General features: G+C 46.5%; 2 protein-coding genes across 4 annotated transcripts in view; one reads left to right on the top strand and one right to left on the bottom strand.

The window, feature by feature from the left end:
* The window catches only part of LHFPL4 (LHFPL tetraspan subfamily member 4), a 69,807-nt gene extending 65,656 nt beyond the window's left edge, over positions 1–4,151 (top strand). For both annotated transcript variants that reach the window (XM_071756124.1, XM_071756123.1), the window contains 3 exons: positions 1,667–1,903; positions 2,085–2,101; positions 2,324–4,151. In XM_071756124.1, the coding sequence (XP_071612225.1) occupies positions 1,667–1,903; positions 2,085–2,101; positions 2,324–2,332 (263 nt within the window). In that variant the 3' untranslated portion in view covers positions 2,333–4,151. The remainder of the gene's footprint in view (positions 1–1,666; positions 1,904–2,084; positions 2,102–2,323) is intronic.
* Positions 4,152–5,289: 1,138 nt separating this feature from the next.
* The window catches only part of SETD5 (SET domain containing 5), a 64,769-nt gene continuing 43,579 nt past the window's right edge, over positions 5,290–26,479 (bottom strand). For both annotated transcript variants that reach the window (XM_071756047.1, XM_071756046.1), the window contains 10 exons: positions 25,593–25,913; positions 23,744–23,986; positions 20,128–20,257; positions 18,691–18,944; positions 17,407–17,463; positions 15,491–15,958; positions 13,940–14,226; positions 10,841–10,974; positions 7,754–7,827; positions 5,290–7,544 (listed from right to left, as the gene is read on the bottom strand). In XM_071756047.1, coding sequence (XP_071612148.1) covers positions 6,948–7,544; positions 7,754–7,827; positions 10,841–10,974; positions 13,940–14,226; positions 15,491–15,958; positions 17,407–17,463; positions 18,691–18,944; positions 20,128–20,257; positions 23,744–23,986; positions 25,593–25,913 — 2,565 coding nt within the window. In that variant the 3' untranslated portion in view covers positions 5,290–6,947. The remainder of the gene's footprint in view (positions 7,545–7,753; positions 7,828–10,840; positions 10,975–13,939; positions 14,227–15,490; positions 15,959–17,406; positions 17,464–18,690; positions 18,945–20,127; positions 20,258–23,743; positions 23,987–25,592; positions 25,914–26,479) is intronic.

Below are 26,479 nucleotides of genomic sequence, written 5' to 3'. Positions count from 1 at the left end.
GGGGATGGGCAGGCAGAGCCCTGTCCTTGCACCCTCAGACTTGCTGCAAGGGGCTTGTTGAAAAGGGCAGTGCCAAGGCCTGTCAATGTTGCAGGGATCCCCCCCTTCTTCTTGCTCTGCACTTCAATGTCTCTCCTTGCTGCAGGCATGGGAAGGTGTTTCCAGGACATCAGGCAGCCTGGGGACACTCAGAAAAGGGAATTGCTTGTGACAGAGGAGAGGACTCCACTTGCTGCAGGGAACACGTAGGACAGATGGGAAGAGGAGGGCACCGTGCTGCTCTTTGCTGGGAGAGGACCTGCCTTGTGTGGCATGGCTGCTTCCTGAGGAGCTGCATGGCAGTGAGGGGCTCTGGCTCTGGTTTGGGTACATGCAGTGACTTGGGCACTCTCCTTTGCCCTGGTAGTTAATTTGTAGTTTAATTCTTTCTGGCAAACAAGGGCTATGAGTTTTTGGGCAGAGCTTCTGGAGCTACTCTGGTGCCAGTGCAAAGTGGGCACATGGGGAGAGGAGAAGCTGGGCAGGCAGACACAGGCTGGAGCCAGCCCTGGTCATCCTGGTTGTGACAATTGCTGCGTGTCCCCAGGGCTGTGCTGTGACAACCTGCTGCACCAGTGCCTTACATGCTGTGTGTTTGTCCTGTGCCTTTTGAGCCACTCTCTGCTTTAGCCTGAAACCTCTTGTGTCCTTCATGAGTGCTGTAGCCCTTCTGCACATTAATCCAATGCCTCCTGTGTCACTGCCCTGTCCTGCCATGTTTGCTGATGTCCTGAGAGACCCTCACCCCAGAACCTGTGCTGTCTGCAGAGCAGTGAGCACTCAGCAAGCTCCCATTTTACTGAGACAGCTGGAGCCTCCCAGAGCCCAAATAAATGTTCAAAATGCAGAGAAAATACTGCTTGTAGAGTCCAGGAAAAGACCCAGGGGCTGCCATTCTCCTGCAGAGGACTGGCCAAGGCCCATGCACAAAAGCTGGGAGCTCATCTGAACCCTTGCTGATGGAAGTAACATTGGCGCCTGATATATATATTTTTTAAACTTAATTTGGCCTTCTCCCACTCCCCTCTTCTTCCCTGGGCTGAGGGGCTGTTGCTGAGGGCTGCTGCCTACTCAAGCAGCTGGAGCACTCACCTGGCTGTGCTTCCTCCTGGTGTCACTTTGCACTTGTGGCTCCTCTCTCCTCACCATTTTCAGCAAAGCTCTGACAGCCGTGCCCATTACCATGCTGGGTCCTGTCACCCTGACCAGCGCTGTGGGGGTAAAATCACCCCCTCGCTGGGGATAGACACAGAGCACTTCAGCTTTTTTCACAACTGCTCTGCACCAGGACCTCAGTGTGGTCTTACAATCCTTTTGGCATCTCTGTTTTCCTGGGAAGAGTCCCTAGCACAGGTCTGCTGCTCCTCTTTGGTTGTACCATAACACAGCTGAGTTGGTGCCTCTGGTTGGTGCTCAAAGAGACCAAGACCCTGAAGTCCCCATCTGTGCATGGGCCAGGTTTGGGGCAGCCATATACAAATGCAGTCCCCAGGGTAGGGGTGACTCACCTTTCACACAGCTCGGCTGTTGTGAGGCCAAGGCAGACAAAGGCTGACTGGGGGGCTCAGTGCCTGGCACTGCCACCCTGTATCCCTTCTGATGTGTCCCTCTCCTCTCCTCCCTGCAGCGCTCTGCCTGGTGCTGGGCTGCATGATCTTTCCTGATGGCTGGGATGCAGAGACCATACGGGACATGTGCGGGGAAAAGACAGGGAAGTACTCCCTGGGTGACTGCTCCGTGCGCTGGGCTTACATCCTGGCCATCATTGGCATCCTCAATGCCCTCATCCTTTCCTTCCTGGCCTTTGTCCTCGGCAACCGGCAGAACGATCTGTTGCATGAGGAGCTCAAGACAGAGAGCAAAGGTGAGCCCCACACCATGGCCCAGGGGGTGATCTGGGGTGGCAATAGCCTGGGAGGACTCAGCCCCCCCATCGGTCTGCAGGCAGGTGAGGGTCCTGTGGGCTTAATGGCCACCTGCAAAGTAAGGCAGGGTGGGAGTGGGCTCCCTCACCCTGCCTGATGCCTTCTTTTCTCTTTCCACAGATTTTGTCGGCACTGCGGTAAGTACTGGGTGTCACTGTGCTGCCCCCCAGCCCTGACTGTGTGGTGTGCCTGGGTGTGAGCATGCTGGGTGGCCCTGCATCTGATGGGATGGGGCAGTGGGGACAATAGGGCAGTGGTGAAGGGAGGCAGCAGGGATGGGGACAGGCATGTATGTGGCATGTGCTGGTAAAGCCAGGCCTGCCCAGTGCCATCCCCAACCCACTGTGCTCTCCCCACAGAGGATATAAGGCCAAGCACCCACAGCAGGACTCTCTTCCCGTGGCCGGCAGCCTGGGCACTCCCTCCCTGTCCTGCCCTTCATCTGCTGCCAGAGGCCACGCAGTGTTCCGTGCCACCTCCCGGACCCTGCCGCCCGTGCTGGGGACCTGCTGGCCACCCGCCGTGTCCATGGCCACCTCCATGTCCACGCCGGCACCGCCATCCCACGCACCCTGCCAGCTCCGCATCCCCCTCTGCCCGCAGGCTGCCGCCGGGGAAGGACGCCCCAAACCTGCTTCATTCAAGAACAGTGTCCAACTGCAGTTTTGTTCCAAGGAAAAAACAATCTCTGAGTTTTTAACAGATTTCTACATCCCCAGGACTCCTGACCTGACGCCTCCCACCCAAACGCGCACCCAGCGATGCCCTGCGCTGGCTGCTCCCCAGCCACCTTCCTGCTCCCATTTTGTACAGCTCCGTGATCCTGATTCCATGGCCAGGGGACCCAGCATCCAGAATGGGGCCCAACCCCTACTTTTACATGTAAATTCATATTCTCTAAACAGGGTAAAAGTGACTTGAGCCCCCCCCCCTGCCCCTGGCTTCAGGACATGGTGTTTTCTGGCCTGTGGCTGGGGCTGCAGGCTGCCCCGCAGCACAGGGACTGCAGGGGCCTCGCTGCCACCGGCCGCTGGGACACCCGGCCCGTGTCACCGCTGAATGTAAGCCCTGGTAAGTGGGAGCAACCAAACATGCAAAACCCCCCCGTGCAGGAGCAACAGGACCCCCCTGCCAGCCCCCTCCCTCAGCCGGCCGCGGGCTGCTGCCAAACGCCTTCCCTCCCCATCCCCATACGGTGCTTTATCTCCACTGGTGACAGCAAGGCTCTCCCTGCCATATGGCATGGCCAGGGGGACCCAGACACTCCCATGCCCACCCCATCCTGGCCGCGTCCTTTGGTTGCACCTCACTGGCCTGCAGGCACCCCGTGGCAGCTGCCCAGAGCAGCACTGAGCCCAGCAGCCTCCAAGCACGACCCGGCCTCAACCGCACACACGGAGCCGGCACCGACACCCCCAGACACCCTCCTGGCACGGCAGCCGTGGCCCAGCTGTGGCTCTGCTGGCCAAACCAGCGTGTGCGGGCCCCCGCAATGCAATAAAGTCCTCAGCACTGGCTGCGTCTCAGTGCGAGTAGCCGGGGGCTGTTTGCAGGGCCCCCCGATCCCCGGGAATGACTGGCCCAGGCAGGGCTGGACCCAGGCGCTGGGCAAGGCCTGGGAGTGGGAACGTGCGGGAGACCAGAGCACTGGGACAGGCAGCCCTGGGCAGAGGAGCTGCTCCCCATCTGCAGGCCACGGGCAGGGGCAGGGCCAGGGCGTGAGGAAGCTGCTGGGAGGCAGCAATGAAGAACCATTGCCAGAACCTCTGCCAGCTGGTGAGCTGGGGCGTCGGGAGCCTGTGGGTCGTGCCCTGCAGGGTGGCAGTGAGGGACAGAGCTGTGCCGAGACACCCACCAGGAGCCACAGTTGCCCAGGATGGCATGGGTGCCAACGCTCCTTCTGACAACAGCCTCTGCTGGACACAAGCCCGGCAGTGCCCGCGTCCTTCCAGCAGCATCCGTGTCCCTCTGGCGGCATCCATGTCCCTCCGGCACGGAGCGGGGTCAGCAGGCAGCCCCCAGGCCTTGCCCAGCTTGAGAGTGCTGCTGCCGGCTGCGTTGGAAAAACAAAGGAAGAAAATCAGTGGAGAAAGGAATACAGTAGCTGTAATATATCTGTATTTTAGTACAAAGTTTGATACAGTGTTTCACAAAACCTTATTGAAAAATATAATTCAAACCAGACAAGCTTGGAGCCCTGTGATGTGGGGACACTGGGATGGGCTCCTCTGGGCACTGCTGATCAAGATGAGAGGGTCTGCAAGGAGAGTGTTGAAGGACCCAATATGGGCACCAACCACCAGGGTGGGGAGAGCACCTGCACACGGGGTTGAGCCAGAGTGGGGCCGTGCCCATGGGCTGAGCCTCTGTGCTGGCTGGCATGCAGTAGGGAAGACTGGACGTGTGTCCCCAGAGAAAGGCTTTGTCCCACACTGTGGCAAATCAGGAGGTGGGGTGGGGGTCCTGTCCATCACTAGGAGCCTTTCAGCTCTCCTGCCACTCCATGGGTTCCCAAGGTTGCAGGAACAGTTTACCCCAGATGGTCTGTGGGCAGCTCCTGAATCTCAGCAAATTCTTGGGTCTTGATGTAGAAACAACTCATGTGGCCCATCAGTCCAAGGGTGCATCTGGGTAGAGGAGCTGGAGCAATTCTTTCCAGGCTGCACAAGGACAGCCTAGGGACACCTGGAATGTTTTGGCCAGCTCTGGCCTCCCCAGTATGGAACATGCTCACAGCCAAGGGCTGGGCTTGGGCAGATCCTGGGGGAGGAGCCAGACTTGTCTGGGAGACACATGGGGACAGAATGAACCACAAGAGTCCCATGAGGTGTCAGGGGGGACATGTTCAAACAGGGTGGTTGAACACCAGAAGCCTTGAGCACCACAGTTGTTCCAGCTTTGAGGATCAGCACCTGGAGGCACACCTGTGGGCCTTGTTTCAGGCTCAGCACACCTCAGAGCTCCTAAGGAAAAGGCAATTGGTATGAGAATTAAAAACCCTGAAATCAGGTTTTGAAGCAGGTGTAGTAGTGCAGGGGGTCATTCTCCATTCCGTCTCCTCACAAATGAGCTGGAGTGAGGAAATGAGCAGAAGGGCAGCCACAAGCTCAGAGAGTTCCTCTGCCAGCTACAGATCCTGAGGGAAGAGAAGTCCCTGGTTTCACCCAAAGTCCTGGCAAAAAGGATGGTCTGCAGGGCTGCTCCTGTAGAGGTTCATTCATCCTGCAGGGAAGAAGAGACACCAACATGCACTCCCTCACTCCCCAACCTAAGCATCAGTGCTGGAGATGGCACAGAAACATAAAGTGACTTTCAAAAACACTGGTTTTCAAGTTAAGTATTTTTATTATCAAAATTATTACATCTCTTGTGAAAGTTCAAATGTTACAGCATGGTGTAAAAACTCCACTAGAGTAAGAAGCTACAGCCCCCACCTTTCCAAGAGCTTTCCAGGATCCCTCCCTCCTGCCCCCCTGCTGTGTCCAAAGGTGTCAGAGCCTCTGGGCAGGGCCTCCCTGCCCCCCTCCTGCCGCCTGGCAGGGCAGAGCCCGCCTGCCCCGTGCTGCTCAGAGCACAAAAGGGGAGGCTGCACCCCCAGGGCTAAGCCATGTGAAGTTTACACCTATTTTATACAGTATACAGACACCCAACGGCGGGTGACAAGTTCCATCCCAACACGCTCACAGCCAGACAGTGTGAGAAAGTTATTCTTTGTTTCAATATTTTAAAAGTCTCCCCTAGGTTGAACAAACACCTGATTTCAGTTGTGAATTAGAGAAACCTGTAACAGTCCTAAAAAAAGGAAGAAGACTGTGCATCTGAAAAGACAGGGGAGACAGGCTCACAGCATTATGTTATCCAAGAGAAAGGAGAAGTTCCACTGCAGCACCAGGGATGACACCTGTCGTATATTAGCTAACCTACTATGGTTATAACTGAATATAAAATTAGATAAATAAAAACACGCCCGATATTACAGTAAACAAGTGAGAAAGAAGCTGGCAAACGTATGGAATTGAACAGACAGCGCACTGTGTCCGGGCTGGCTCTGCTGCTGCACTTGGCAGATGACAGAGGCTGGGACAGACATCCTACACGGAGAGCCCCTGGCTCAGCACACCCACAGGGGTGCCCACCACCACCCCACCACCACCTCTCTGCAGCCCCTGTTCCTCAGCCAGGCAGCCCCCACAGGCCACAGCACCACTTGGCTTTTTGGGCCCCTTCAGCGTGTCTGTGGACTGGCAGCCGGACACCCCCTGGCCCCAGCAATGCTCCCACTCACAGACCTGTGACAGAGCAGCACATGACAGTGCATCCCAGACCCTCTGCAGCAACAGGCACACACACTCCGACCCCCCACCCCCTGCTAGTTCACATTTGCAGAGACTCCGCTGTCTTGGAAAAAGCTCTGCCCATGGCAGTGGTGACTCAGGCCCAAAGGCAGCTGTGTGCGCTCAACTGCTTGTGACTGGAATGGTTGTAACGGGTTAAAACCCTCCCCAGAATGCACTGAGAACCTGACCTATAAAGAGAGCTTTGGGACTGGAGTTCAACTTCCCCAATGTATTCTTTAAACTGCTTTCATATTCAAAAAGACGTCCGTACTGCATGAGTGACTATGGCCATGGGCACGGACCAGAGACACAGGCTGCACCACAGTCATTGCACTTGAACCATTTGCGCTTTTTTTTTCTTTTTCTTGTTTGTTTGTTGGGGTTTTTGTTTTGTTTTGTTTTGCAATGTACCCACACATCAAGGGAACAGCTTTGCTACAGTCTCTGCCTCACAGAAACCTGTGTTCTCCTGTTTGGCCAGAGGCCAATACTGCTCACAAACCTCACCCGTGCATTTCAGACCTCAGCCTCTGACCCCTGGCACCCCAGCATCAGGTGCAAGCTCCCAACACTGGCCCAGGGGCCACTTCCAGAGGTGACTGGAAGGAGCTATGGGCAGTTTTGTCCTCCTGGAGTCCAGATGGCCCTAGGAAAGTCCCGTTTGAGTCTTTACTCCAGAACCTTGGAGCTGCTGAAGTCTGTACTGATGGACACTGCTGCCCCCACGGTGTGGATAGTGTTGTGCATTGGAGATCACTGCCCCCCGGGAGCCCTGGTAGAGCACAGACTGCCCAGAACTCTGCAGGCAAGTCCGCAAGTCTGACTGTAGTGACCGAGCACTTTGGGGAGCAGAGGTGGAGCCCGATGTGCCTGTGCAGGGCTGGGAGCCCGACTCGGAGGAAAGAGAGTCCACAGCTGTCTGCTGTGCTGGGCTGGCAGCAGCAGGGCAGCTCTTCTTCAGGAGGCTGCTGCTAATGCTGCCAGAGTGCTGCTGGCTGCTGTAATAACCCGAATTCCCTGCAAACAGGGCAGAGGAGTCTGTGGAGACCGAGTGGGCAGGACTGGAGTAGGAGGTGGAGGAGAGGGATGATTCTGAGGAGCCATGAGAGAGGCTGTGTCCTGTCCTCTGTGCTGCTGCTCGATAGCTGTATCCAGGAGATGGAGTAAGGTGTCCTCTGTAAGGGGAGGAACTCTGCTGGAGAAGGGACTGCGACTCTGCCTGGGGACTGTCAGACTGCAGGAGCTGAACAGGTCCAGTGGGGAAAAAAAAAAAAGGAAAAAAAGTACAAAACATGTCAGACTGACTTCTCTGTTTCCCATCTCCTTTTCATGCCAATGGTGCTTAGAGGTATTGCAGGATGGGGAATAACAGGCAGCCAAACCCAGCTTTCCCCTGTAATCCTGTCAAAAGCTTTATTTCAAAACAGGCAGATAATATATGAAATAATTTACCTGGTAGCTGTATCGAGAAGGACTGTAAACTGCTGGTCCTTTGTGGGTTTCTGGAGTGTCTCCTCCTGCTGTGTCTGCAATGTACAGGCAAGATGTTAACTGGGAGGCCACAGCAGCTCCCTTTCAAATTACAGCTGCACACACCCCAGCTGTCTTGTTCTGCATCCAGCTACAGCTGAGACAGGAGCAGCTTTCTCCAGCCATCAGCCCCTCAGAAGCTGAAGAACCCTAGCAAAAGGCAACTGTAAAATTTAATGTGTACACATCAGCCACACATTAGAACAGGAGTTTTCTTTTCCCTAGCTTGCTCATGTAGCCTTGGACCAGAATATCTGAACAGCTGCACCTCCTAGCCTGGGCTTCCTTCACTTTCCAGAAAGATATGAGAGACAGAACATAATTTTTAAGGACTCAGCAACTCTCTACTCAGCCTTGGCCATAGGAATCCACATGAGCTACAGCTGGGGAGATAAAAATGTCCCTCCTCAGAGGACTGTCAGCAGGATCCCACTGCAGGTTTTCCTCAAAGGAAGATCCAGACAATGCTAAAGACTGAGAACCTAAGCTGCCACAGATGTCAGCACCCCTGCTGCTGTTTGTGGATTATGCTTTACAAATCAACTGAGCTCCTCCAAAAGGAGTAACTTTCAGACCTCGGAAATGCCTAATTCAGAAACAGGACAAGATGAGGAAAATGCTTTGAAGTTTGAGGGGTAACAGCAGCACAGCACACAATGATCCACCTTTGCCACATGAGAGATCAAGGAAAATAAGCTGCTTCTTGACAGAGCAAACCTTTCTAGCACCTGTATCTTAGAGGACAGGTGAGCTTCATGTCCTACCAAATAACTGAACCTGAACTGGGGCAGGCAAGGAATACTTACTGCAAGTGACCCAGCCACTTTGCCACATGTGTATTTCGGTTGCTACTACTGTATCCAAGGGGTTCAGCTGGCGATCCTGCTTTCTTTAGGAGGGAGTGAAGCGGGTAGGACTAGAAGATTTCACATCAGAGATATGTTGCCATCTAATCAGATAGAGCTGTTTAGCTGCAGCACCTCAGGGATTCTCAGCAGCCACGTTTGAAATGCCTTGCTAAACCAGTGTTGGTATTAGTATCCAATTTATGCGACAGATGTGCCTCAGCCATGAAACAGGACACACTGCCTAAGTCTGCTCTGTGTTTCTGCCAGACTGGTCTGGCTTTGCACCAGATGCACTGGCACAATCACCCGTGTCAGCAGTGCCCATGGTTTTGCAGTCCTTGTCCTCTCTGTGCTACACCACAGTTGCTGGTTCAGCTAAACAGGGTTCTGGAAGAAGTTGTCTTGTCTGCTGTTGAGGCTTGGAAGCCTTCTTCCTCAGGGCACAAGGCCCACACAGAACCCAGGCTGTGAAGCTTTCAACGTGTGTCCTGTGCTGTATTCCATTTTCTGAAACTACATCTGATGCATCAAGTCTATGTTTGCTGTGGGTGACCTTCCAAGTACTGCACTGCAGAAAGGCAAAACCTGAAATCTGGAGCATGTTTTGTTATGCAGTCAAGCACAGAAGAGACAAAATATTAAATCCAGGAGATGGTTGTGATTAATGGAAGTTGAGTATGAGAATCACAAGAAACCCAAAGATTTCAGTAAAAAATTGTTTCTTAAGAGGCCAGACACACCAGTAGGGCTGCACAATTTACTGGCAGCAAATTGCCTGCTAATAGCAAAAACTTCAACAAGTTAAAGACTATCAGCTTTAGTACAAAAGGTGGATAAACTGTAACTTTCCTGATTTTGTTTTATGTAAACTTAAAAGATCAAGCCAAAACTTTCCTCCTCCATTTCTTAATACCTGCACAAGGAAGGACATAAAGAACAGCTTTTCTTCGCTGTACTGGCCCATGTCAAGCCAAAGCACACATGAAGTGACAGCTTTAGCTGAGAGCAGCTGCAATTCTCACAAGTGTGGCATGCACACAAATTCCATCTCATTCCTATATACCCCACTAGCAAATCATCCAAGTCTGGAGCTTTTAGTTTCTCTCATGTTACTATCTGTTACAGTATTGAGTAAACATGTATCTTCACAACTCCTACAGGTGACACCAGGAGTGGCAGGGACTCAGCCACTCATTTGTTTCACTAAGCAGATGGCTCACAGAATCTGAACAAGCTACTGAGGAAATTGCCAGAGTATGCAAAAGAAGAAAAAAATATTTTGCTGTGCTAGGATCAAAGAGACCAAAAGATTTTTGCCAGCTACAGCACTAAGTTTTCACAGTCTGGAGTGGGATGGGTTTTATGTAGCAAGGAAGAAGAATGGATCCAAGTAACTGAAACTGTAATTCCAGCCTAACCCATCATCAGCCAGCTGTGACCATCTCTGCCAGAAATCTCTAACAACAGTTCTCAACTACGAGGAAGCAAGGACTGATGGTAACATACAGATCAAGTAATTTAAATACGATAGTCCATTGATTTAAGTCCCAAAAGTGATCAGGGTTCTGAGGGCATGATCTGTCCGAGCAAAACAACCACATTCAAGAGACTGCAAAATAAATAAATAAATAAAATCAACTCCATTAGCCAAGAAATTAGGCAATGATGAAGTGATCTGTTGTCTCACAGAAAGTCACATCTCACCTTTAGACTATAGAGGGAAAAGTAAAGTAAAGCCTGGAAGCTAAATTAGTTCATAGCACCACTTAAAGCCTAAACCTTCGTTTTAGTGTGATAATACATTTATCTGAATGTTCAGCCAACTAGAATTATTATAGCACTTTCATACCCGGTACACAGGGAAAACTGAGGCAATGCTACTTAACCTATGTGATCAGGGATAGAAAAGCTGCCCCTGCCAGAGCAGGTAGTCTTGTATCCAAACCCCGGAGAAACCTGGAAGTCTTCCAAGTCAAGCAAAAGTGGGATAATAGGTTCAGGCAATATCTAAATAACAATAAAGTATGTTTTGCAGGAGGCTCTTAAAAGATAGTGATAATTTTAAAGATGAAGGTAAAATCAGCTTCATAGACAAGCTTGCAAAGTTATTTGAGCCTATCATTTCCCACCAGCTCAATGCTCAGAAGTTTTATTGTCCTACCTGCATCTCTCTCAACAGCACTGTCACAGGAAGGTGAGGATTCATTTCTCTGGGATACCTTGGCACCACTCCGCAGCACCTTCTCCAGGATGCCTCGGCCCTCTCGAAGCCTCTCCACTGATGTTGGGACCATCCTGCAACAAAATCCCAGTAACAGCTGAGGATTGCTGTCACACAGCCAAGAGCAATGTGACCAACACATAATGGGGCTGCAGGGCCCTTGGTATAATCACAAGGTTTAAGTTTCTGTTTAAATTCACTGGTATGATGTTAGTGCAAATGCAAATCCCTGCTATAAAACGGAGGAATCAGAGACCACCAGCTCCCTAGACAGATGAGGAACAAACTTCTGAACTGCTTTTGGAATGTAAGTAGCCTCTGGTGGGATTTTAGACTGCCAGTCACTGGCTACTATGACAGCACTGCCCTCAGAAATACAAAATCTTTACCCTTATCAGAAACACGCTATAAACACCCAGTTCAGCAGATCATCTGATTACTGGACACCTACTCCCAGAATACAGTTTCAAGATTTAACAGCATTTTGAAAAAACTGGTATTATTTTAAAGTTAATGCAATCATTTTTCACAGATATTTTCATTCAAGCTAAAAAGCAGCAAACCCAAAACCATATACAGCATCAAGATACTACAGTCAGATAATGCGACGTCCCTGGTGCAGAGCTAGCCTGGCCATTCTGCTCATTAATGCTACTTTGTCCCATTTACTTTTCAATGTGAACACTCTCTGGTCAAGATTGGTGCTAGATCTTGTTCCACTATGTATTGCAAGTGTCTAGTCTAAGGGTGAAAAGCAGGTGAAGTGGCTCTCCTAAAGTTAATCTGTAAAAGAGAAACAGCTATAGATGAACCCCAGGCCCCTGGGTGAATATTCAAACTACTGTGGAAAGGAACATCCAAATCTCCTTCGAAATGTGTTTCAACCTATAAGACAGAAGCACTTGGATTGGGGATTCACAATGCCTTTACCCTAGACACTGAAGAACACGTGCCTTAAAAATGCCTGAATTTAAGTATTTAGTATAATAATATTAAATGCACTGCATACCATTCAAGTATGCAGCCAACACTGCACTAGCAGATTTCTGTATCCTTTTTGATTTTTAAAGATGTATTAAAAACTGCACTTCCCATTAGCTTGCTTTTTTTTTTTTTTTTTTTTTTTTTTAATTAAATAGCCCAGATATTTAAATTCACCCCTCAATGAAGCAGAAGGGTGAAGGGGCCAGAGTTTACACCTCATGGAGGTGAATGGGGTGAGGGGGTGAATTCACACCTTCGTTGCTGCTATTGTTTTGCTGGAGACAGTTTTCTGCAAGGCTGGGTTTACTGGGCAGCAGCACATCTGTTTACATTGTGATGGCTGTATCTTGGCAACTGAAAGAGATAGAAACTTATTTTTTTTTAAATGAAATCTACTGGCAAATACTGTAGAATTCTGCAAAAATCTGGACAACTCTAAAATTGGAGGCACTTAATTTTAGTTCCCACCATCATCTTCTGTCCCTAATATATTACTGTGAATGTCTGGAAATGTATCTGAATTGTAAGCACTGAGATTTAAAGTGAAATTGGGTCACAACTTTAACTCAGTAACATGCAGCCTCTAATGTACTGTTTTTAAGTAGAAGGGAACTGTACATTTGTTACACTTGCCCATTAAAACACAGAAGAATAAGAATTTAAAAGGCAGCAAATCTGCTTAATCCCATTTCAGAACGTATCAACATGATTTCAACTCTGTATCCAGTGTCCTACAACAATACAAACTCTGTTCCCACCCAATACTTACTCATGAAACCATGTGAGAACTGCAGCCAGGGCACCCGCTGAGGAGCAGCAGAATAAGCTTGCAGAGTATAAAACATGATACTAATGGAAGGTTGCCAATGCTGACAACTCAACTCAAATTATTTTTTTTTTAATTCTGTTAGGTTTTACTTTCACCCTTTCACAGGCAGAAGGAAGTGCAGAGGAGAAGGGCACAGGCACACTTGCATAGAATAAAATTTAATTATGAACTAATGATTATAAACTAAACATCGACTGATTGGGTCTGCTGTGGCAAGTCCCAACATTTGGCAGAATGTCATCTGGTAGACAGAGGAATATCAGAGAGGTCAAAGAATTTTTTTTCTATTAAACTCCACTCAAAGAGTGATGGAAAAGGGAAAGAAATACATCTTATAACTCCTGCAAATTCATCCAAAACAGTACTACCTAAGCACTTTCAACACAGATTTCATACTTCTAACTGCCTTCAGCATTACCCAGCATCTCTTCCCTCACCATGCTCCTGTCTGTGTGGAGAATCAGCAACACAGAAGTTAAATCTTTCATCTGTGCATGAACAGCACGTGGAGCAGAGCCAGTGTACTACGCAGCTACAACCAGCACAACACCCCAAACCACCACTGCACTGATACCACAATGCAACACCCCATGTTTCAGTGCTGATGTACTTAATTTTTGGAACAGACATCACCATCAGTTTCAAAAGTTTTTGAAGACCAGCTTTTCCCCTTAATGAAACCTTCTCATGGTAACATGACAGAGGTGTGTTTCCTATGCCTTTGGCAAGCCACTGACTGTATGTAGTTCAGCAACTGCTCTTCAAGCTACGTGTCCAAGGAAACAGGGAAGCTGGAGTTGTTTCAGTGACCCTGCTTCTCAAACATGAAGGTGCAGAGGGCTCTGCAGCTTTCTTTCTGAATAGGAGCTGACTTAATATCACACAAGTTCAAACAGAGTAGAGGTTGAGCAAGGCCTGGATTAAACTCTCGTCACACGAGAGTTTAGGAGTGAGACCTGCAAGCCTGAGACCTTAAAAGGAAACTGGTGAAGAGAGACAACTTCATATCTTTCCAGACAAATTTTTGATTTCTAAACCAAGAACTAAAGGGCAGGCTGAGAAGGCTGCTAGTATCCTTGACTTTTTTAGCAATTATGAAAGAGAACAATGCCAAGAGACCCAACTGAATCCATCCAACTGCACTTATTGTTAAGAAAATACCCCCTAGAGAGTTTGGTCTTTCTCTGTGGAGTAATCTCAGGCTTGCTTGGAAGGGTAACACTCACCACCTACTGCTGATGCTCTCCTGGGATTTGCTGAGTGATGTTGAGGAACCAGCCCCCCTCGAGTCTGGTGGGCTGATGTCCTCTACGTGTGGCAGGGAGGAATGGGAAGGGGAGAAGCCACTTTGTGGGGAGGACGGGGTTCGTACTGCGGAGCCAGGCAGGCTGTTGCCATCTGTGTCTGTCACAGAACTGCTGCTGCCCTGTCGGGTAGGAGTCCCTGTACACCGTGCTGAGTCACCTCCCTCCTTGGCTTCCTGTTTCCGCTTGCGGTACTCTAGGAGAGAGACCTGGGAGAGGAAAATGCAGCCATGAGTCAGGGAACACAATGGACTTGGACAGGGAGAGGAACGTGGCCATCTGTAAAATCTGTTACTCTAGGTTTTCAGGCAAGTCTTTAAGAAGTACACCAAGATTATAGAATTTTCCTAAATCTGTGCGTCCTACAGAAAAAACACAAAGTTCTAAGGGTTTGGATCATTCATTAACGGGCACAGATCAGAAAGTCCCAGATAATGCAGCCTTGTAACACAGGGAAAACAGAACCAAAAATACACAAATATTTCCAGCTGAACACTTACCAGTGACTGTGTCTTCCCTTAACAGTTATTAAGAGGCACAGACCACATGAAGTCCTTCAGTGCCTGTACAGAAGCTTTGAACATGGTATTTCCAAAAGAAACTCAACATGTGACAATTTTAAGGTTAGTGTAACTTTAGAAGAAAACCAAAGGAAAAAAAAACACCTACAGAAATGGAATGGAAATAAGATATTCCACCCAGATGGACATTTATCCACGTGATCTAAGTCACTACACTCGCAGCAAAAAATATGTATCAGTGTACAGGAAAAGGCATCACTACACATCTGTCTACACAGGTATATGTTTATTTGTCCCAAGAGCACCCAATTTTATCATAGCAATGCCTGGTTTTTCATTTTAATTTAGTTTTAATCCCATGAGGGTCACTGGCCTGCTATTACAAACCAATATGAATTTGCTTTCTTTAAATAATATTCCTGTGGTTTTAGTTTCAAAGAGCTAAAATTTAAGAAACAACCTTTATTTAATTTTATTGCAATGTTAGTGCTTCCATATTAATGGAAATGTTCTAATGTTTTCTTTTGAAACATTAGACAGCCTTTCCTAGTAAGGAATTTTTTCCTTTTCATCCTGATAAATAACACCTCCACCAAGTATGGTTGCACTGTGCTATTGTGCTGGATCTTGCCTTGCTTCAACGATGGTTTATGAAAGCTGCGAGCATCATTCTCTCCTTCCTGAGCTCCCAGAAGATGTATTTTTCATTGTGGTCTTTTTCTTCCACCTCTCACATCAAAATCTTGCCTAAAGGAGTAGCTCGCTCTCTTTTAACAACCTTTACACTGCTTTCATCCAGTGGATACCTGGATTTCTCAGCCCAGCCTACATTTTAGTCATAGTCTGCTCTCTTCATTCTCCTTGTAAGTCTTCCCCATGGTGCCATCTGTTCCTGCTGAGCTTCTTGCAATCGTACAGGTTTCTTTTACAACAATAATACAACAATACTTGCCTTTTTCTTTTGTGGTGGATTCTGGGGAGCAGATCTGACGCCTTCACAAGCCCTCTCACCGCTGGGAGACATGGATCCATGCATCGTCTCTTTAAGCAGCCCTGACTCGTGCCTGCTGAAATACCCTTCAGCAGGAGAGCTGCAGCATCCTGCTTCTGAATTCATTGGCTTCCTCTCTCCCAAAGGAGCAGATCCCCTCAACACCCCATCCACACGTGGCATAGCGTTCAGTGGGGAGAAGGCATACATTAAGTTAAACTCTGTCCGAAAAGCCTGATCAGAGCTTCGTAGCAGCATCTGTGCTTCCCCACTTTTCCCTGGGAAGTTCATATCTGAAGTAGAGTTTATGGAGGGTTGGGGAGCTAGATCAGAGGATCCAAAGCTGAGCAGCGATGGTCGTTCTGGGCAGGTGTTGGCATTGGAATCCAGGTACCCACCCTTCAAATCTGGGTCAGACCGGAGGCAGAGCTGGAAAATCAGAGGACATAGGAGGTGGGAAGGGGAGAAGTCAGGACAAGGGTCAGGCAAGGGTGGGTAGAGAATCTTAAGTCAGAAAGTACCCTGTACAGTGCTAGCTTAGGATTTTCCAGTTCCTTTCTGATTACCCCTTTGGTCTTTCCTGCACTGTCCTATCTGATCCACAGGGGAATAACTTGAGAGTAAATAACAACCAGTTTAGCTGCCTGGTACAAGATACCCCTTCCTCTTCCTGCAGCAAGAGGATAAGGCTCAGCACTACCCTCAGGCAGTAAATGAAGCAGAAGCAGCATTTTCAGTTGCCTCATGTCCCAAAGTTGATATTAACACATAGTACTAGCTAGGTTCATTACAGGGGGAGAACAGAAAAGATTTGCTGTCCATTGGCTGTTTTATTAGCCAAGTTCTCAACTGTCCCAAGTCAGCCACTACTAACTTCCTAACAATAAAATGCCCAGACCCTCCAAACCATTTGTTTTCACTTATTGTGAGCTTCAGCAACCTCTAACAATAGTACATTCATTTAATTTATACTGCATTTCTACATTTTCTAACAAAACCATCTTTGCACTGTCACATTTCCTGGAGCACTAGGCATTGACACAATGGTATATCCATCTCTCTATTTTGAGTGCCAAAAAACCTCCAGGGCAATGGCACAGCCATCTCCTTCACCATGATAATATATCAGGACCTCAGACAAAGAGCACAACTGACGCAATTTCATCTTCTTTGCAGAACTACTGTGCTAAGGGAAAAACAGAGCAATGCCCTACTGCTGAGCACTTTTTCTTTGCTGTATTATGGCTCAAAATCATCTACCATTGTATAAGAGTGCAAATTTTCTACCATGAATCAGTCTCTGAGCAAGGTACATGATATTTTACAACAGACCAGTAGGTAAACAAGACAATACTTTTCTGACATCTCAACATTTTATATCTACAAGGGAATGCGTGATAAATCAAGGTTGAAGAGAGTAGGCTGGGTGCACCATAGTCTCCTCTGAAGTCCAAACTCCTAATGAATGCTTTTCCTTTATCTTCTCCAGCAGTCATTTTGCTGTGACTGAGTAAATATCACACCCTACTTTTCTGCTGGGCTGGGCCTGAACTTGATTATAGTATTTCCAGGGTCACCAGAACTCTTGCCTTCACCCCAGTAGCTGAGACACACATCAGATCTTCACACTGCCAGCTTCCCACCAGTGTCAACAAGTGAATAATAAATTGCAGTCTTCAGTTTGTTCGGTCTATTGTGATAACCCCAAAAACTCTCTTCAGCTGACTGTGACAGATGCTCCACCCTTATATTCCCAACCACCTCAGCACTTCTCATCCTTCCTCTCCCATCAGGGTCTCAAATGCACACACAAGCAGACAACAAGACAACACACATAAACCTGGACTCACAAGCAATTGAGACAGTGTCATAATTACCTCAGGTGACATGGACTCAGGCCTATGTGCAGGGGAGCTCTCAGGGGAGGATACGTTCTATAGGAGGGAAAAGCATCTTGTTATTCACCTACTTGAGAAGTCAAGAAGCAAAATACAAATCAATTACAAAACAAACACAGAAAGTAGCAACACCTATTCTAAACAGAGACTATCCCAGGAACCAGCCCCAGCCTGGATGGCAACTCTTCTGAAGTTCTTCACCATGAGGGTGGTGAGACACTGGAACAGGATGCCCGGAGAGGTGGTGGAAGTTTTTAAGCTCAGGCTGGACAGGGCTCTGAGCAACCTGATGTAGTGGGAGGGGCAGAGGGGCTGCAACCAGATGATCGTAAAGGTCCCTTCCAACCCTGAAAATTCTATGATTCTGCCCGCTCTTAGTACACAAAGCAGAGGACACAAATGTTAGGATATACATCTTATTTTTTATATTTCTGATGCTGTCAGTTTGCACCATGAAATGTAGGACTGGTAGTCCTGTTGCAAAACAGATGAGGGATTCCTGTAAAATAGTCCTTAGTACAAAGCAGTCTCTCACTGCACAAAATGGTCCTTTGATGGTTTTAACTGATGGCCTGTGAGCAGCAGGCCTGAAGAATTCCATTATTAAATGAAAATAAACAATACTAGAAAATAAAACTAAACCTGAAAACACAAAAGCAACACAAAGTGGAAGGTCCTAGCTGGATGGGTGCTGCTAACTCTCCCACAGAATTCTGAGCAAGGGGAACCAGCCACCTAGGCAGCCTGCTCAGCACTTCTGCAAATTTTTGCTAAAGGAAACTATAACTAAATGGAAGATCTAAGGTATTTCCCTTTTAACCAATTAAGGGAAGGGAAAGCCAGTAATTTGGAATTACTGGAAGATGTTTAGGGAAAGAGGAGCTGAAGACAGTATTTGAGAAGTGTAGCACTGCTGCACTCTCTGGAAGAGGGATTGGCAGAGAGATCTGGAGTAGGGAAGAACACTGAAAAACCTGTGAAATTTTGGAGCTACTGTGGAGAAAAAATAATTAGACTAATGTTAGCTATAGGTATAAACTGAGGGAAGGCTGGGCTACAGTAAGGTTTGACATTTAATAGAGCAGGAAAACTGGCCAGAAGTGGACTAGAGGATAAAGGCAGCATTGCTCTTGAGTCTGACACTAAGATGCTGCTCAGGAATATATCCACATACTTAAAATGGAAGGTGTTCCCAGTGCTACCTCTGCTGCAAATATTCCAGTTCCTATCTTTTCAGCATTCCCAGTCCCCAGTCAGATTTACCTCAAACTGTAGTGGAGTATTGCAGCGACTAGCAGCCAGAGAAGGAATTGGTGAGAACATCATGCCATAACTGTTGCGACTCTCCTCCTCTCCTGGCAGTGATGAGCAGGGTGTAGCCAGCTGTGGGCTCACTGACCCAGGAACTGAAGGGATGGGAGGTGGAGGGGTGACAGGAGACAGGGGTCTCAGCAACTTCTTAACATTCTGCTCCATCAAGTAGCGAGACTTCCATTTCTTCAGGGGACTCAGCAAGTCTGAAAAACAAACTGAGCTGAGGAGAGGGCTGAACTGCTAACTGTAACCACTAACCATGTGCAAATCACATGCTGTCTCCTTCTCCCCACTCCCAGCCCCAACAGAGCCTGTAAGTCTCCAGTGTGAGTACAAAAGATTTCTAAAAATGGAGTAACTATAAAATACTTCTATACCAGTTTTGAGACATGTCTAGATACTGATGACAAAACAACACAATCAGGAACGTAAAGTGAACAAGGAAAGGAAATATTTCAACTGGAAGTAAGCACAAGAGGGAGACAGGGGAAAGGAAGACATGAAGGAATAAAAAAAGAGGAGAGATGGGTCGGAGGACATGTCATGGTCACAGCTCACCACAAGCAGCTCAGTTATCACTGGCTGAAGCTAACAGTTCCCTATAGGCTACATCAATACAGCCCAAATACATTTTGTTCACACAAAGGATTAATGCCTTTCCCTCAGGCCTACCCCTATTCGAAACAGTATCTTTTTTGATGCTCTTTTTCAAAGTATTCAGTAAATTCTGCATTTCAGTTGTTTGCTTCTTCAGGTCTTGTTTAAGGAGGTGCATTTATTTGTTCTGGCAGTTGGTTCATTTCCTATTCATCTAACCTTTCACTAATCAATTCTGTATTATCTGTGTGTTGTCTAGCTTCCTGTCTGATGTCTCTGGAAAACTGATTCCTAACTGGGCAGATCTTCACCCTCTGTAGGAAGATTCTGCCACAATATTTAACCATTCTGCTGCTTTACTTACAGGTTTTAGCCTCTTCATCTTTTAGACTTAATAATTTGCTTAATGCATACATGCCTGTGAGACTTTGCTCTATCTTCCTATAGTCAGTAGCCTATTTGTCCATCTAACAGCGTCCTGATGAAAAGAGACAACATTGTACTCTGCCCTACTACTGTAGAAATTACCACAAGTCACTGAGGTTGATGATGCAAAATAATTTTATCTTTTCACAGCAAAATACTAAGAAACTTTACACATGCTCAAGCTAGAATGGGGCTACAGAAATCTGAATGAATGGCAAAGTAACATTCTCACCTGCCACAAAGCTGTGCCACCAAGAAGCGTCAAACAGTAAGATGTCATCCTGTGCAGCTGCTTTTGTTATTCAGCATTTTCCCCAGTTTCACCCAAGCACCCACACTGCCCAGATGGTGCTGAGCACCTACCTGTGTCATCTTTGCAGATGCTAGAAGAACTGCTGTTCTCATTACTTTGGTATAGACACTGCGTTCTGTTCTCTTGCGGAGCTGGTGAGGTCTGAGTCATCCCCTCTTCCAAGGCTTGTTTGATCCAACGCTGAAACAGAACAAGACTACATGAACGTGCAGCCCCTCTGGTACTTTGTATGCAATCTTAAAGGATGCACTCAAACTCCTACACTTCTGTGCAGCAGGGCAGACTGCTCAGAACACTGATATTACCTCCTTCGCGTGCGCTCAGACAGGAACTCGTTAGAACACAGCTGCTAGCACTGAGTCTACCACCTACTGTGATGGGGCTGACTATGTGCTCTTGATGAGATGTATTCTGGGGATCAGGAGTCTTCAGCAGTAACACAAAGATAAGAGCAAATTATAAATAGATAAAACGCAAAACTCTGGCAGCTGAAAACTATTAAAAGCAATCTTAATTAAAAGAGAAGGGAGATAAATATGATGAACTATCCTAAAACCCAGATTTTCGCAAAAAAAAGCTGCTTCCTGCCCAGAAGCACAAATTGCACTGTCCCCTGCTCCACTAAGGCATATTAGAGCTTCACACAAACTCTGCTCTAATAGTTCCAGCAGGAAATGGCTGAGTTTGATCGCATAACAATTCTTCCAGGACTGAGCTTGCTGCCAGAGCCAAAGAGAAAAAAAAATCTGATAAAAATGCATGCAGCAGTTTTCAAGGGGGCAAAAATCAGAACACAATAATAATAAAAGGAAAAAAAAAAAAAAAAAAAAAGAATTGAAGTCTTTGCAAATCAGCTGCACCAGTAGGTACGCTAGCCCTGCATCTTGATACAAACTGACTTCTGATGGCAGGCAGGAAACCTTAACTTACTTCACTATGAAAAGTAACTGTCACAATAGAAGGGCAAACAACCCAGTGACTCAGTAAATTGACAGCAAACTGATGAAAACCCCCCAAACAATAATTTACACTTGTGTAGTTTAACTAAGGGGATCGCTTCACCAGTATTTACTTCTCCCAGAGCAGTTCAGAATCCTAAGTTTACCTTTCAGTAATCCACAGTTCACCTGCATGCCAGCAATATGTACCCTACTAGAGATACACATATGTCTTGTGATTCCTCAAAGCTATCATGAAAGTGCATCAGAAGCTCAGCGGCCAAAATCCTCAAAGCCTTCAATGTGAGGATGAGGAGCAGGTGACAGGATCTATATTGATGGCTTTACTACTGTACAGCAGATGCTTCTTCTCTGTTCAAATATAACTCAATGGATTCCACTGCAGCCACCAGGAAAACTGAGTAGTGCCAGCCAGTCTGGAGCACCACTACCTCAGATGTGGCACCTGCTCTGACAGCCAAGCCACTGTACAGTGTGTGATTAATGTGAACAGGTTTTACAGTTCGGTTTCCTTGTGAGGTTCAGCCATTGGCATGCTTTGGACACAAACTGGGATCATCAGCTGAGGTTTTTTGGCACAGTCCTCTGTAGTTTAAAGAAGGGACCTGCTGACAATCCAAGAAAATGTGTGATCTATTTCGACAGCCTTTATAAATCAACCTTCCTGACGAGTGGTCAGAAGCAGACAAGACAAAGATCAGGTCTTGAGAGCACAACATCATCAGGTTCTAGACCTCAGCTGACTGAAAAGGAGGCTCTTCCCTGTGGGAGTTCTCTAAACATTCCTGAACAAGAGAAGCAGACTTTTTCTGATTCTCCAGACTGTTAGTTATAAAAACACCAAATGCTACCAAGCATCTTCAATGAAAAAGCTGAGGAAATCCTATGAATTACATGAAAACCCTTACTAGAACAGTTATTGGTTATTTACTTTCAATAAGTAGAAATCTAACAAATTATTTTCTGTAACATCTGTTGCAGTTACAGAAGCTTTCAGTATTTTACTAATTATTTACATAATGGAACAGGAAGTGTACCTAAATTTTCTGATCATGGTAACCTGGGAGAAACAAGAACATACTAGAAGCCAGTATTCAAGATTTTCCTACCAAAGTGGCAAATGGATAGAGAAAAACAGGACACTGCTCAGAACAGGTTAGAACAAAGTGAACAAAGTGACACACAAAGCCAGAATCAATCACTTCTAAAATTACAGGCTAGGAAGCTAACGGGTTGTTCTAAAAAAAAGTCAATCATGAATGGAACACAAGTCCATATCAACCTGACAAACAAAAGTTAGTTGTCCTACTGGGATATACAAAATAGGTACAGGCTACAAGACAGAGCAACTTTCTGCTTTGAAAATGCCCCAGCTGTAACACAACATCCAGTTTTGGACACTCAGCTTCATAGAAGATGTGGACTAAATGGAAGTCATCCATAGTGAGACTACTGCTGTCCCAGTCTACAAATAAGAATTATCATACTGGTAGAAAACAGCCAGCTGCAGCAAGAGATTGGGAGACCTGTTCTATGACAAGCTGTCACTGAATTGGGAGTTTGCTGGCTTAGTTGTACAGCAAATGTACCAAGCAGAGAACTTGGAATAACTCCGCAAGTTCTGCTCTAGATGCTTCTCTTTTCTCTGAGGCTTTTAAGATACTTTCAAGGTTCAAAAAAGCAGCTAAAAATCTTGCAGTTTTCAACTTAAAGATGCATGGGGAGATTGCCTAGCTACATGGTTTTGTTCATCTGAGTACAGATGAACCATCAAGAGCTTTACCTACTACAGAAATACCAAGAGAGACCTTAGATTCTTTTTATAGGTGCTTGTTACTGCACAACAAACTGGCAAGAGGTGAAAACAGCAAATCCAAAGCTTCTCTCTGGAAAAACTTTCTCAGAGGTGGCAAAAACACCCGGACAAGGTACCTGACTTTGAAAGCTACCAAGACTGCAAGATCAAAAAGGATTTCCATTAAACTGTTCTCAAGTTCACAGGAACTGCAAGAGCCTCTGAACAATGCTGACAGGCAATAGGCAAGACAGATGCTGACAGAAATCTGTCTGAGCAAACTCATCTAAACTACTGTTTCCCTGCAGATGGGTTAACACCAGTATTTACTGGCCACATCCCATCTCTGGAGGAATAAAGTTCTCAGCTGGGCTCTGTTCAGGCTTCCTGCATGGCCACAAGTATCTGCTGTAGACAGTCTATGATCCCAAACAAAGAGCTGTGGCCTTGCTCTTGTGAACAGACAAACTCAAAGCTTTGCTAAACAACAAAGGCTCTCCAAAGACAGTGATTTGACTGAAGCACTGTATATCCTTGAGGTCTTTTGCAACACTGTCCTATCCCCACAATGCCAACCACCCTCCCACTGGGAAAAGTAGCAACAAACTGTATGCTCTTGTTACCAAATGCCTTTGTTACCAAAAGGGCAACAATTACAACTCCTTAAATCACATATGCTGGGTAATAAACAACTCCTGCAGATTCGAAAGTACATGTTTCTAAGAAGAGAGTCACAGAACAGTTGTGCTACTGTAGTAAAAAGCAAGGATGAAGACTGAACCTTGGCTAGGAAAACTGTTGGCAGACAGACATGGAAACAAGCTCGAAGAGGACACAGCAACTTCACAAGGGTGCCAGTAAGAGCTTGATGAGTACATATAATCCCTAAAAGTAAGGCACGAGCAAATATACCTTTTTACAGGAGCTGTAAATTCCATCCAACAGAAAGGGCCTTCGACGTCTCTCAGGGTTGAAAGGTGAACCAAAACGAATGTAGTGTTTAGGTGTGGTACAAATCAGCGGGGAGTGGACGAGACCTGGCAGCATGTTCAGAGTAGTTGCCAAAACTGTTGGGTCTGTAGTAATGCGCAGAGGGCATTCAATGGGGCACTCCTGCTTCTCTGCCTTGTCATTCAGCCATTCGGTAACAAGATACTGAAGGAGAAAACACACGAGTCAATGCAACTAGCACGGGTGAAGAAGAAAGCCAGTATGACACAAAGGAGTATAGGGAAGCAATGCTCAGGCCAGCCCACATGCTAAAACCTCCTTCCTCCTCAGCAGGAAGGAACAGAGCCAGGACTTCCTGCATCAAACCAAATCTCATCTGTTGCAGGCACAACAGCAGCTAATCCAGTTTTAGAGAAGTAGCTTGATTTTATGCTCCGTTAATCTTATTAGAAAGCTCTTCTAAAACTCGATCACCTTGTCCAAAAATACTTTCTAGCTGTGAATCTAACTGTATTAATGGCTAATTTATGCCCAGTATGTGGCAGCTGCCCACTAGATTCTGCCATTTTTCCTCCTTTTTCTTTTAACTTTCTCTCAGCTTGTACATTACAGTCCAGTCACATTCCCTCTTCATCTTTACTAACCTTGTCTACTTTTTCCTGAACAAGTATCTCCCAGGCTGCCTTCCCACCTCATCCCAAAAAGATATTGCTGAGTCCCACACCAAATGCATTTTATGCCATTCTAAATTTAATTTTAAATCCCAACTAATCTTGACTACAAAAAGGTTTCACTTTTCTCTCTCGACAGTATACATAAGAGAACTTTGTTTTTCTGTCTTTGACAAGATGCAACACCCTGGTTATTTCAAGGTGGTTTTGTTGTTGTTTTTTTGTTGTTTGTTTTTGGGTTTTGTTTTTTTTTTTGTTTTTTTTTTTCCAGCCAGTTTACCTACACCTCTACTTTGCCTGATTTAAGGTAACTTTCTGGGTTGATAGGCTTTTTCTCCTTGCTCCTAAGACACCAGAAATATACATTTAAAATTTAGAGACTGTATGCATACAACCTTTCCTAATAAACATCCTTTCTTCTGGGCCCAAAAGTTAGTGCTCTTTTCCAAACTATGAGCATTTTTTAAATGCCAGCTACCCCCATCAGAGTCCTAACAACCATTTTTACATGCTGCCTCCAAAAGCTTTTGCTAGGTTATTGTGCATAGATACAAATACATCAGCCAGCTCCATCTTTCTGGGAGATCTTGCTCCCTTGAAGGAACAATACAAACAGCTTGCTGTTCTAATGGCCTTTGCCAGCTATTGCTCAAGCCTTGCACTGCCCTGCACACACCAGTATTGAAACATCTACTTTTTGCTTTCCTCACCCAGGGCTCAGCCTCCATCACCCAACTCTTTACACTGCCAAGCCACTCCAATCCTTCTCTTCCAGGGCCTCTCAAGCTGAAAGAAATTACTTCCCTCCATACACAAAGCTGTGTAATTTGCCCCTTTCTGGACTCTTTGCTGTACCTAGAAGTGAGACACTTCCTGTTGCACTTGTACCACTCCACTGTTGTCTAAGGTCTATGTAGACTTGCTGGAAAAATCAGCTTACTTTTCTGATATTTGTGTGTTCAGGGCTGATTCTGAACCTCGATAAGGGCTCTTAGCCACTACAGAACAAATAATACAGTAAGTACAAAGCCACACAGCTCCAACTATTTTGAAGAATTGTTTCCCCTGAGCCAACTTTTCCCCAAAGGTCGTACAAAAACTCTTTTCCCTCTCCAGTTTGAGCACTCAATTGTATTTACCTTTTTAGTTTTGGGATACTTTACTGCAGCTCGATTAGACTGAGATCCTGCAGCCAGGATAACAGTTGGGTCAGAGCCCGTCAACTGTCTGCCTTCTCCTGGACCTTCTACATTGCTGACATCTGTTGTGGTTACCAAGCTGGCAGTGCTTCCTTCCTCTGGGACAGCCTGTGCGAGTTCAGCTTGCTGGGAACTGGCTTGTTTCTGCCTTCTCAGTCTTTGTGCTGAACTGGTCCGGTATCGAGAGAAGCGACTTTTTGGTCGGGGCCTGGAGGATTTTGCTGGAGCTGGCTTAGTAACTGCTTTTTCAGGGACAGCATCCTACAATATAAATTGTCATTAGTTCAAGCACCTTGAAGAGTATTCCTTTGTTCTGTATACAGGATCAAGGATTGAGAGTTATTTACTGACACTACCTGACTCACAAAATCTGGTTGAAACCTGTTTTATGCTGGCTCATAAGATGACTTTGGGGACTCTACTAAAACTCTGGCACTTCACTGTATTTTTTTTTTTTTCCTGCTGTGTTCTTAGGGGGTCAGCTAGAATATTGATCATAAGGGAAAATACAGCAGTGAAACTTGCCACTTCTTACTGTGGAGCTGATATGTATCATTCCAGGCAAAGATCTGGGAATGCACACATATGGGAACAAATGCATTCTAAGTGGACAGGGCTAAAAAAAACCACAGAAAAAACAAAGGAATTTCTCAATCATTGCAGCTACACATCCAATTTAAACTCACACTGGTATAGAAAGGACCCACTGAGTGAAGGAGCTGCGCTCAATCAGCCCAAAAAGAAGACTTAGGGGGACCAAACAGCAGCATTCCTGAATCCAAACCAAGGCCACCAAGAAGATGGAGCAGATGGGAAGTCAATGTACA

The sequence above is a fragment of the Heliangelus exortis genome, chromosome 12 (assembly GCF_036169615.1).
Source record: "Heliangelus exortis chromosome 12, bHelExo1.hap1, whole genome shotgun sequence".
Taxonomy (NCBI): domain Eukaryota; kingdom Metazoa; phylum Chordata; class Aves; order Apodiformes; family Trochilidae; genus Heliangelus; species Heliangelus exortis.
Note: the sequence above shows the minus strand (reverse complement) of the source record. Positions and strands in the feature narration are given on the sequence as shown.